Source organism: Sander lucioperca, chromosome 8 (genome assembly GCF_008315115.2).
Source record: "Sander lucioperca isolate FBNREF2018 chromosome 8, SLUC_FBN_1.2, whole genome shotgun sequence".
Taxonomy (NCBI): Eukaryota; Metazoa; Chordata; class Actinopteri; order Perciformes; family Percidae; genus Sander; species Sander lucioperca.
In genome coordinates, this window is record NC_050180.1 from 18,366,787 (window position 1) to 18,379,318 (window position 12,532).

At 37.9% G+C, this 12,532-nt stretch overlaps 1 protein-coding gene across 1 annotated transcript; it reads right to left on the bottom strand.

Annotated features, from left to right (window-relative positions):
- Positions 1-444: 444 nt before the first annotated feature.
- Positions 445-9,456, bottom strand: LOC116046624. The gene is made up of 5 exons (XM_031295029.2): positions 9,155-9,456; positions 2,085-2,387; positions 1,685-1,969; positions 1,367-1,475; positions 445-1,216 (listed from the first exon to the last, which is right to left on the bottom strand). Exons 1-5 carry the CDS (start codon positions 9,201-9,203, stop codon positions 1,207-1,209), a joined length of 756 nt encoding a protein of 251 aa, XP_031150889.1. The 5' UTR covers positions 9,204-9,456; the 3' UTR covers positions 445-1,206.
- Between the last annotated feature and the right edge of the window lie 3,076 nt (positions 9,457-12,532).

Below are 12,532 nucleotides of genomic sequence, written 5' to 3' on the forward strand. Positions count from 1 at the left end.
TATAAAAATGGCCAGATTATAGACTAAAGCCATAAACAAAAAGTGAAGCATAATTCTTTTTTTTAAACAGTACCTATAACATGTCAGTTCTTAAGGGAAATATTCGTTTTTTCCACTTGAAATTAAAGTGCAGTATTTTAAAAACTGTGAAAAGAATATGGCTAAATTTTATTATCAAAAGGAAAAGTGCCACTGTGCTATTAAAAAAGTAGATAAAAATAAATCACATTAGTGCAGCATACTCTCGCTTTGCCAAACCCTCCTCTAAAGCACGCTGGAGGAGAGTCTGGCTGCTCCACATAGCATTCAGGGATTGCGGTGCCACTGCAAAATAGGCTCGGAAGGAACTTGTTTTCGTGGAACATATGTATGTTTAAAAGTTAAAAGTTGTTTTAGTCATGCAACAGAAAACTCAGATTAAACAGATAGTGTGGCTAGCTGTCTGGATTTACCCTGCAGAGATCTGAGAAAAGGTTAACCATAGTCCTCATAAATCGACCAGAGTTTAAAATGCCAACACAAAGGAAGCCCAAGGAAATGGATATGCTGCCTAAATGAGAGAAATCTGGTGGATTTTCGGGCGGCAACGGAGCAAACCCAGATGTGGAACGTCAAGGACATAGACTAAGTGCAGCATAACCCAAACACACACTGTACACTGTTTTCAAAACAGCACTGCTCTGTTCATTCTATTTTTATTTTCCTTTGCAAGTTTGGGATGTTGCTGAAATGTTTGTGAATATAGCGGCTCAAATAACATTACTTTAATCATATGCTGAAATCCTGCATCCATCTTTCTCTATAATATGTAATGCTTTAGTTGCAGATTGGATTGTCCTGGTAAACTCTCTCCTACTTGCACTGTCAACGGACACACTGGTATAATGTCTTTTACTTGAACCGTTCCATCCTAATTGAAATGTATCACTTCATCTTCATATCATAAAGGGAAAATTTCTTTTTACAATCCTTGAATTTGAAGGAAAGAATATAAACACCTGCCTGCAAACATCCATAAAGCTCACAAGATGGACATCTTTTTCAGAAACACCCCATTCCTTGAGCGGCATGAACACATGATGTAACCTGTCTCTGCGTGGGCATGATGCCACATCCATGACGAATCAGTTCGGTGGAAATTGACTCACATTAGAGTTCCTTGTGTGTTTAGCAGTAGAAGTTGTCAGCCCCCACTTCTTATATCCTTTATGAACTCCTTAATCAAAGACAAAATATATGGAAGTTACACTAAAGACCTACAAATGTAAGCACAGCAGAACTATACTGGTAGCGGCTTGATTTCACAAAGCCAAGAAGTGTTAGGGTCTGGTTTAACCAGTAAAGCTCAAATAAAAAAAACACTTACTGTGAGTCCCAACGGCGCCACAAGAGCAGGGAAAGTCCAAACAACAACACAATGGGAATAATTGTTAAGTACCGATATCGGGCGTTGTCTGGATCTGCCTTACGAGGATCTGTGGAAGGAAATATGACACTTTATGCATGTAAATACCTTAATGATTTGATGTAACATACTAAACAAGACTTTACTTTTTAAAGTCTTATGATATGTTGTATAATGATCCGTGCTGTGTTTACAGCTAATATTGTAATGCTTTTAATGAAGTAGTTTTGGGAAATTTAAGTCCCATCCTCTCTGAAATAAATAAAAACAAATAGTTACCAGCAATTGGCCTGCAGTCAGGTGTAATGTTAGGTGATATGCCGTTGTCCTTGACACGACATGTAGGTTCTACACTCCACTTGAGTTCAGGGCTGAGTGTGCTGTTGAAATGGTAGAGGCCAGTAGAAGCATCCATGGTGCATGTGTGGTTTAAGTTAGTTGTATTTGATTCTGTAAGAAGCTGTCCATCCAAACTCCACTGAATCTCAGTCTCTCTGTAGCGTTTTTTTACATAACACTGGAAAACATTTAGGTTGTTGGCTGCCTGACAGACAGTGTAGCACGCTGGTGGGAGAAGACTCAATTTTAAATTGTACAAGATTTTACTGCTTCTACTTTAAATTCATGGGTGAATAATAAATGTTGATCAAATAATATACACAAGGAACAAATGACTTACCAGAAACGTTTAGATATACAAAAAAATACTGGTATTCCTCTTGCTTGCGAAAACGGCATCCATATTTCCCCTGGTCATTCGCTGTGACGTTGGTGAAGAGAACAGAGCAGTTATTGCGGTTCTCAGACAGAAATATTTTGGCCCTGTCCTTGTATTTGGGGTCGAAGTTTGAAGTGGTGTTGTATTTGAAGACCAGTGTCGCGTTTGGTTCTTCCATCTGCCACCTAAACTCCTCGTGCAAATTTCTCTCTGAGCAGGCGCATGGCAGAAGGACACTGTCTTCTAGCATAGTCTCTCCATCACCTACAGTAGAAAAGGTAAATTAGGATAAGTCCAGTTCTTAGACCATTTGTTTTTAACATAGCCTACACTGTGAAACATTCAACTTAAAAAATGTGTGCCTTAAAAATGTGAGCTAACTGAACTAAACATGAATAAAGAGTTATGTGGGCTCATAAGTTGTGAAAATATAAAACCAACCGAGTTAAGTTCACTGAAAACATCTTCAGTGAACTTGAGAGATTAAGTTTATTCAAAAACGTTATCGTCAATGTTAGTTACATTTTTAGTTTAAGCGAATTTTGAATTTGACATAAAGGTTTTACAGCTGTCTCCTCCATGGAGCCACTTTCATACCAGAGGAAGTACAATGCCTTTAAATGAAGCTGCTCCCAATGATTCTCTTTCATTACATTTATTAAATGTATACTTTTTATTGATCCCCAGTGGGGAAATTACAATTTACAAAGGCATGGTTGGTAACTATTTCCAACATACACTTTTTAAATATTGCTTACACCCTGACAGCTTCAAATAATTGATGGGCTCTGAAAAAGAAGCGAAAAAGATCCGTCATCTGTAGCTGCTGTAATCCTGTAAAAACGCCAACCAATCATTGTCTGACCTGAAAAATCTGGCTAGCTTTTCAACATTACCAACCCTGCCTTTGAGAGTGACATGGGACTGAATTATAAAATAATAACCTTCATCATGGTTGGAAAAGTTATTATCAGAAGAAACAACCATGACTTAACATGTATTAAAGACAGATAGTACGTTTTCTTTAAACTACCAAAAAGTGATCTCTGAAGGACGTCTGCTAATAAGATGATCCCAGTGGTGGAAAGTATTTCCACATTGTGGTATTGGTACTTGCACAATTTGATGATTTATGTGAGATCTCAGCAGTAAAATCAGTCAACTCATCATTTCAAGTCATAAGACTGCAAGTCAGAAGAACTTGTGTCCTAATGTAATTACATGAAGTTAATGATAAAAGATGAGTTATTAGTCATCTTTAAATATCTTAAAGCTATAGGGTGTAGTTTCTGCCTCATATTTACAAATTCAAATCATATATACTCATATTATGAACTCTACTTCTGCTAACTACTGTGCAGATTTTACTGACATGACTCAATTTAATATCTCTGACCTTTTGTGGTTTGTTGTTCAAACACGACTGCACAGCCACTCCTAGTAATACATTGCAGCCTCTCACTTTGTATAATGCACAAAGAATGAAACCACACAGAGAGAGAAAAATACAAAAAAGAAACAACAGAAATGTATTTGCTACTGTATGTATGCATTGTTTTGTAACAAAGAATTAAAAAAGTTTCCGTTATGGAACATTTATATTTGTGCAATAAAATCCTATCTCATGTGGATTTGATTTATAGCTCTGTAGAACTAATCAAGGGATGACATGTTGTTAATGCGAGATCAAAGAAAAAAAGACGTTAAAAGACAGACACAAAACATGTAACATTAAATTTAGAATCATACCCACCAAAACGACTCATTCACTCATTCACACACACATTCATACACCGATGTATGTATGCAAGGCGCTGGCCTGCCATCGGTAGCAACTTGGGGTTCAGTGTCTTGCTTGAGGACACTTCAACATGTGGACAGGAGGAGCCGGGGATCAAACGGTCAACCTTGTGGTTGAGGGACGACCCCCTCTACCTCCTGATCCACAGCTGCCCCATCAGTGCAAACTAAACCAAAAAATACATTTGCATATCAATACTTCTGAATAAAAAGAAAACTGATTGATGGCTCAAGTGAAGTTTCATTAATAACTTGTCATCCCTGGGTAATCCCTGACTGACCTCTGAAAGTCCCTTGTGTTGTTTTAACCCCCTTCTTATACTAAATGAAGATGGTTTGCTGGATTGATGCCTAAAGGACTTCCATTGAGATACGTTAGTGGCAAAACTGTTGATTGTAGCCCTATTACCAGAGCTGCTGGTTCTGTAAACATGTATAGAGAAAAATATGAAGTATAAATAAACAAAGTGAAGTTTAGTGTGACATTAATACTTATATTTCTGAACCCCTGTAGCTACACAGCACTTTCAGTTTTTTATCTATTTGGTGGGATTTAATCAGGTGTTCACAAATGTTGTCTAGGCCTACTCCCTCAGTTTTCAATAAATTCTTAAAATCATTGCGAAATTCATTTAATCTACTACTTGAAATTCTACAAGAACTGAAAGGATACACATATTTGTGTTATGTATGTTTTTATAAAGGGGATGGCTTTGTCAAATCAGGCAATCAAATGTGAATTGAACTTCTCCACAGGCCTAAGCATAGACACAAATGATCAGACAGGAATTTAGCAGAAACACAACATGGAACATGTCCATCAGGCTAAAGTAACAAATTTACCAGTATTGCAACAGTTGGCAGTAGGCTACACAGGTATTATACCCTACATACCGAATGGCGATTGTAACCTTTTCAACAGCAGGCACACACTAACACCCACTTAGTGGGTATGATTCTAAATTTAATGTTACATGTTTTGTGTCTGTCTTTTAATGTCTTTTTTCTTTGATCTTGTTCTCGCATTAACAACATGTCATCCCTTGAATAGTTCTACAGAGCCATAAATCAAATCCACATGAGATAGGATTTTATTGCACAAATATAAATGTTCCATAACTTAGTGGGTGTTAGTAAAGATTCTCTTTAACTAAAGATAGCGCATTACCCGCTGCCAAAATGGTATAAAACGGTACACACTTTCTGTCTCTTAAGTCGGCGCGATCCTGTTTGTAAGCGTAGTGAACTTCATGTGATGGATTAAAAATTATATTTGCATAATGTATTTATATTTTCTTTTGCTAACATTAGATATTTACATAGCTAAAAAGCCATGTTAAGCATTATGAAAATAAGTTATCAGTGGCGTTCGTGAACATTAATTGACTTAAGCCTATCCATATTGCCAGATCTTGAGTTTGTTGCAAAGACAGAAACAAGTCTCAAACAAAGTTAATATCTCCTGATTTGTCCATCTGAAAAATGACATCTCAGTGTGAAAATGTTCAGGAGATATACGGCTTGTGAAAAATGGGTCCAATATTTACTTCGGTAACTATGGGGCGAAAGAATTGTTCATAATCTGTGTTCACGTTCACTTCTGATATTGGAATCAATGCATTCAGGACCTGCCGCTAGTCTCCTAAAGAACCCCACGTGACACAGAAAGATCAAATTACTAATTGCGGATTATCGCTTCTAAACTATGGATGTAAGACCAGGGGCACGTTTAATCGCTGTGCACCGTTTTGCTACGGTCTCTGTGTTGACGACATGTTTCCTCGGAACGGTGTGAAATGGCGTGCAACTACTTTGAGATATGTTTTCTCTCATTTGGTGAGTGTGTCACAGGTGATAGCCAATCAGCAGAGACGTGTATGTAAATTCGTGGTAATAAAAAGGCTGAATGCTTGCGCACACAACAGGGTGTTCAATGTACCCCCATTTCAGTTGAAGAAAGTGTGTTGCTACGTTTTGTTGAACGTGGCCCTGGATACAACATTTGAGGCAGAGCCCCGTTCATTCCTATGAGAGTTGCTCAGTTGCGCATATGCCGCAAAAGGGTTTTAAGCTTCTGGGTTTACTTCTGTGATATGCGGCCCACTGAATATGCACATTAGTGTTTTTCTAGCTGGCCCTGCCCGCAGGTTCCCGCTCTGTCCCTATACATTACACTGTGGTGACGTCACAGGCTTTAAATCGCTTTTCTCAGCTAGAGGGAAGTTTTTTCAAACATAAAAGTCTATGGATTTAAAACTCAGAATAATAAGAGTTATAACAAACCTTGTTTGCAGTTTGAGGTGTCCTGTCAACAGTTTTACAAATATCTCTTTTACAATGGTGGTCTTTGGGTAAAAAATCCTTTCTGGGTCGCAGGGGGATGTCGTTACCGCGAGTGACCACTGGAAGAAACTGGCGTAAAGGCTGAGAGCTGTTCCAGGGGGGCTGTTCTAAAAACCGTCTCTGGTGTTAGTGGGAAAGGGGCATTAACACTCAGATATTCCATGTAGGCTTATTTAATTATATGAATAGGAAACGGTTTATGGTCGTTGACCACTCCAAGTGGAGAAAAAGGAGAAGGAGAGCCAGACAAGGTCCAGAATACAAAAACATCAAGGTGTTGAAATTTAAAAAATAAAAAAAAAAACTGATGTAAGATGGCTGATGTCCGTAAACAGACTTCTGTCAGAGCTGTTGTGTTTTGGAGTTGTTATGTAACAACAACAAAATGATGATGATGATAATGATGATGATGATGATGATGATGATGATGATGATGATGAGACACACAACAGCACCTTCTAATGGACTGCTACAGAGCAAAAGAAGTCACAAATAAATTAAAAGTGTATGGGGTCGGTTTTGATCTGTCATATAAATCTGTGATGTACTGTATCCTGGAAGATGTACTAGCGGAGAAACACAGAGTTGATACCAAATAACCATCTCCAGTTTGTTTTAAACTGTGGAAGACCAGATGGTGTATGGTTTTACAACAGACTGTAATAGACAGCGACACTGTCTGTAAGCAGGTGCTCACGGATCTCCGAAGGAGGAGAAAATTGGACAAAAACCAGCGCCTTGCATGGAACAAACTGATCTTGTGATCTCACAGACCTTTATGAAGGATCTTGGACTTTGTGCACTTGATTAGCCTATATTTTGCACATTATGAACTGGTTTGCACATGGTTGTTGTTTTTTTATTATGATTATATAACATGTACTGTAGCCTATTTATAACTTGTATTGTATAATGTTTCCATTTGTGTGCATCCTTGTCCCAGAAATGCTTGTTACTAACCTAGCTCTAGGGAGTTTACTCCCCGGAGTCCTTATGTTTCTTTCTCGCCCAGAATATTTCCTTGGATTAGGGTGGCACCAAGATCTTGGTTGGACCTGTCACTGTGGTCCTACGCTCTGCGATGCCCTGCAGTGTCCGGCTGCGTCCTGCTGCGTCCTGCTACGTCCACCCATGCTCTGCTGTGCCACGCTACATACTGCAACGCCCTTCAGTGCCCTGCTATGACATGAACTACTACGACTACCATTTGTAGTCACTGTTACGTTATCTTTGTGACTATTATTGCCACTGTTCATCACATCCCACCGTCAGACACCACCTACCAAGAGTCTGGGTCTGCCGAGGTTTCTTCCTAAAAGGGAGTTTTTTCTCGCCACTATCGCATTAGCCACTGCTAATGCTTGCTCTTGGGGGAATTACTGGAATTGTTGGGTTTATATAAAAATTATAAAAAATAAAATTATAGAGTGTGGTCTAGACCTACTCTATCTGTAAAGTGTCTCGAGATAACTCTTGTTATGATTTGATACTATAAATAAAATTGAATTGAAATTATAAAACTTTAATAAAGGTCTTTAAAAAAGAAAGAAACGATTTTGTGTGTACTAGCAAAGTACTAGCATCGAAATATATAGTAAAAAAGTAAAAGTATTCATTATGCAGAATGGGCAACTACAAAAATAATGTATATATTATTACGATTATTAATGCATTATTATGTGTAAAAGGTTTTACTATACACTGCAGGGTAGCAGTGAAGTCTTATCTTTATCCACAATAATAATATAAAAATAATAATAATCAATGTATTTGTTAATTATATTTAGGTATCAAATAAATGTAATGCATTAAAAAGTACAATATTTCCCTCTGAGTAGTGGAGTAGATGTATAAAGTAGCATAACATAGAAATCAAGTAGCCTAAAGTACAAGTAGCTTACCTCAAAAATGTACATAAACAGTAGCCTACTTGTCTTTAAGTATAGCCTACTGTAGATAGCCAGACGTGCCAGACCAACATCAACATCAAGATGTTGATAGATTAAACTTTTGCAGTATCCGGTCAGCAAAACTCCAAACACATCTTCCTTTTTTAAGAATGACTTCAGTGCTTAACTACAAGTCTTCCAGAGTCGCGGCCAAAGCCGATTCGAAAGCTGTTCACCAGCAGCAGCAGCCATCTTCTTTGTTGTGTTTCAAGCATAGACAGTATATAAGAGGTTTCAAGTAGCAGGGAATTCACGCGGAACCGTAGCAACTCTGCAGTCATTATGTTAAGCCCGCCCACCGACTCTATACACGACGTGAATGGCCTGACCAGACTTTGGTTTTTCCAGCTCACAAGCCAACGGAGAGTTGCTGACCCTGGCTGCAAATTACATTTGCTGCCGCTAGGGTGCGTCTAGATTTCTAGGCTATACTGTAGTGGCAATCTGACCACAAAAAATGCCACTGGAGGGAATTTGAAACAATTTCCAACGCTTGCTGGTGCAAATAATGAGGTCCGCCATGTATTAAGGTTAATCCTTTATTTTATAAATGCATTCATAAACACCTACAAAAAGACGGACTGTGAAAGATCATCAACGAGCAGACGAGATCTAAAAACTTCACTCACACACAGCTGAGATTGAAAAACTGTGTGGCTTCCCAGATCCTAATTCCTCAATCCCCTTCTCACCTGTGATTCCCTTTCTAACCTTTGATTAGCACATACATACACACAAGTGCGCAAGTGACGTAGCGAGCAAACCATTCACACACACCTAGATATATTGCAAACCTACCACACACGCATGTAGGCTACACATAATACACGCACGCAGCACATGTCCAAATTGGCCGCAACAGCTACTTTCCACCACCACGGATTTTCATAACTAAACGCGACAAAGCTGTTGAGTTGTTTGAATGACGTAAAGGCTTACCTGAGACAATTAACGTTACCACTAGTAACACTCCCAGGAAGGTCCTCATTTTGAACTGGGTGAAAAAGAATATGGATCCTGTGCCTCGAGGAATACGCTGTTAAATTGGTAGCCTATAACAATTTCTAGGTATTCTAATCTGCTCCGTGTCGTGTTACTGTTGGGATTACATTTCCAGACAAAAAAATCCCAGCCGTGAACATGTTAGCAATCCACACGTGAATGAAGTCTGAATGAAACTAAACTGAAAGTTCCGTTGGCCTCTGGTCTGTCTGCTGCGTTTCCTGTATATCGTCATAAAAGGAGTGATTGCTAGTCGTTGAGAAATCAGCCCCATGCACGATAATATTTAACAACATTGACCAAAGTAAACAATTTGAGCACTGCAGGAGCCAAAAGGCCCTTCCATTCATGTAAATATTTTTATGTAGTGTCACTCCAGGCATTTTGATGTTCTGCAACTGTGTATAAGTCAATGACGGGTAATTTCTTTGTCCAACCGCCTTATTAATAATAAAAAACAAATATAACATCCAAAGTATGTGAGGTAGCACAACTTGATCTCTTTTATTGAATCCAAAAGGTTTTCATTATATTTTACTCTATATCAAGATATTTTGAAGATTTTGTGTCAAAAGGTCATTCGGTTTAACCGTAGGCTGTAGGCTGAGTCCTTTGCAGTCCTTTGGTTCGAATCCGACCTGACCTGCTGCCCTTTGCTGCATGTCATCTCCCATCTCTCTCCCCCTTTCCTGTCTATCCACTGTCACTATCTAATAAAGGGAAAAGCCCCCCAAAAAACAATCTTTCAAAAAAAAAGTTGCAAACAACTTGCAAAAAGAAGATAAAGGTATAATTTGTTTTTATTATTTATATGATAATGATTTTTAAACTTAGCCTGTGGAGATGATTCCTCTGAACCTGCATGCAGACTCCACAGCAATGCTATAGTATTATTTTTTACATTAATATTATATCAACAATAAGATACTTCAGATGATAGCTCAACATGCAGCTCATTTAACAATTTAAACATTTGTTCCAAAAACAATTTGGGGTTCAATTTGTTAATTACTATCATTAACAATACACGTTTATGTAAATGTTTGTTGCCATACAATGACATTTTGTAATGTTTGAAGTACTTTTTTACATTAATAATTAACAATAAAATGTGCTTTTTGTAGCAATTGTGTCTGTGTATTGTCTTAAATATTCAGAATGTCATTGGTATAATCAGCCTTTGGCATTCGGTAAAACCGATATAGTAAATATTTGAATTAAATAATATTGTTTTTAACTAAAGGAACTAACTTACAATAATATAAATACATAAAGCAGATTAGATTTTTTCTATTTCTATGTGCAATGTTTTACTTGAATATGTTGGAGGTTTTAGAGTACAATGAAATTATTACATTTGAGATCAGTATTATTTCATATTTGTTCTGTGTTGCACACTATATACTATCTCAACATCAATGTCAAATCAGGTTTGTTCATGAATAATAAACTGCAAATTAATTTAAAAAAATCCAACTTTATTTATTTAAGTTTAATTTTTTACAGCAGGTGACACTTAAATAATTTTAAATATACAAAACCAAATTACTTTTTTGGTAGCCAATTTCTTTCCGTATTGTAAAAAAAATGACAAAAGCAGTGTTAATTGATTGCATAAACCACATCATCTCATTGTTAACACTTAGAAAAACAAAATTAACTAGAGAATGCAATTTCTGAAGAAATTGCGGTGTGAATGCTGTATGTTGAAAGGCTGACGCTACACTGCTGATTGCTGACTTGAATTGTGTAAGAAGAAGGTGAAGCAGTGAAAATAGTTGGAAAAGTGGGAATGGGTTTAATTAGTATAGATGTCTTTGAAAAGTTGAATAATACCCAGATTGTTTGAAAGATTTGGCATAGTTGAATAGTTTTTAGTTGAAAAAGTTGGAATGAGTTTAAATAGTATGAATGTATTTGAAAAGTTGAATAACACCAATAATGTTTGAAAGATGTGTAATATATTGATATAATATTAATAGTTAATTGAAATAGTCAATTTGGATGAAGAAGCAGCTAAAGGAGAATGAATGAGTCTGAAAAATGGGAAATGTGTCATATTAGGGAATCTCAATCAGCTGTGTTGAATATTTTCAAAAAGTATGAATGGAAAGTAAAAGTTTTTTAGAATCTGCATGCAATTTGTAAAAGTTAAACTCAGTTAAAGATGCAGTAGGCAAGACTTATAAAACTAACTTTCTGTCGTATTTGCTGAAACTGACCCTATGTTCCAGCAGAACTACATGAAGCAGGTCATTTAAAAAAGAAATCCAGCTCCTCTGGCTTCACCTACAGCCTGTAGTGATCCACAGCTCCCTGTTTAGATGCACCAATCAGGGCCAGGGGGTGTCTAACTGTTCAGATGCACCAATCAGGGCCAGGGTGGGTGTCTAACTGCGTGTCAATCACTGCTCATTCACACGCATTCATTCTCCCTTGTGGGGGGAGAGGTTTAGGAGACCGTTTTGGGCTTCAGCAGAAAGTGGGGGAGGGACTGAGAAGTGGTCGATGTTCAAATTCTTTGGCTAAAATGGAAATTTGGCTAATGGAAAGTAAAGGTTTTTTAGAATCTGCGTGCAATTTGTAAAAGTTGTATAAAACTCAGTTAAAGGTGCTGTAGGTAAGACTTATAAAACTAACTTTCTGTCATATTTGCTGAAACTGACCCTATGTTCCAGTAGAAAGCAGGTCATTTAAAGTAAATACTGTTAAAAACTGTTCAGATGCACCAATCAGGACCAGGGGGAGGCGGGTGTCTAACTGCATGTTAATCACTGCTTCATTCTCCCTTGTGGGAGGAGGGGCTTAGGAGACTGTTTTGGCTCTAGCAGAAAGGGCGGAGGGACTGAGAAGTTGTCGATATTAGGAAGATAGGAAGAGGAGAAGAAAAGGAGAGGAGGAGAAGAGATAAGGAGGAGGAGAGGAGTAGGTGTATTTGTAAGCTAATGGTGTGATGATGGACTAACTGACCAACTGACTGACTCTGATAACTGACCTCAGGCCTCAACACCAGCAGCTGTTCTCACAGAGACTAGGAAAAGTAACTTCACAGCATTGGTCAACATGTCAGGGATCAGGTCACATGACCAACTGCAGTTAAAGGTTTCTATGACAACTCTTGTCTCAGAGAGGCCTTCTCACAGAAACGAAGCTCTGACGCACCTTTGATAGTCCTGCTCTTAGCTCAAAAACCCTAACTCCTATCTCTTAATGTTTAATACTGTGAGAGACATAACACCGTGCTGATCATCCTGTCCAAGAATGGTGTGTGTTGTGTAAGACCAAGGGGGTAAGCTTCGCTTCAGAGCTCGAATC

Coding starts and splice junctions, on each gene's coding strand:
- LOC116046624 (XM_031295029.2), bottom strand. CDS start 9,203: ATGAGGACCTTCCTGGGAGTGTTACTAGTGGTAACGTTAATTGTCTCA. Junction 1,970..2,084: donor TGTATATCTAAACGTTTCTG/GTAAGTCATTTG, acceptor TTCTCCCACCAG/CGTGCTACACTGTCTGTCAG. Junction 1,476..1,684: donor TGACTGCAGGCCAATTGCTG/GTAACTATTTGT, acceptor TTCCTTCCACAG/ATCCTCGTAAGGCAGATCCA.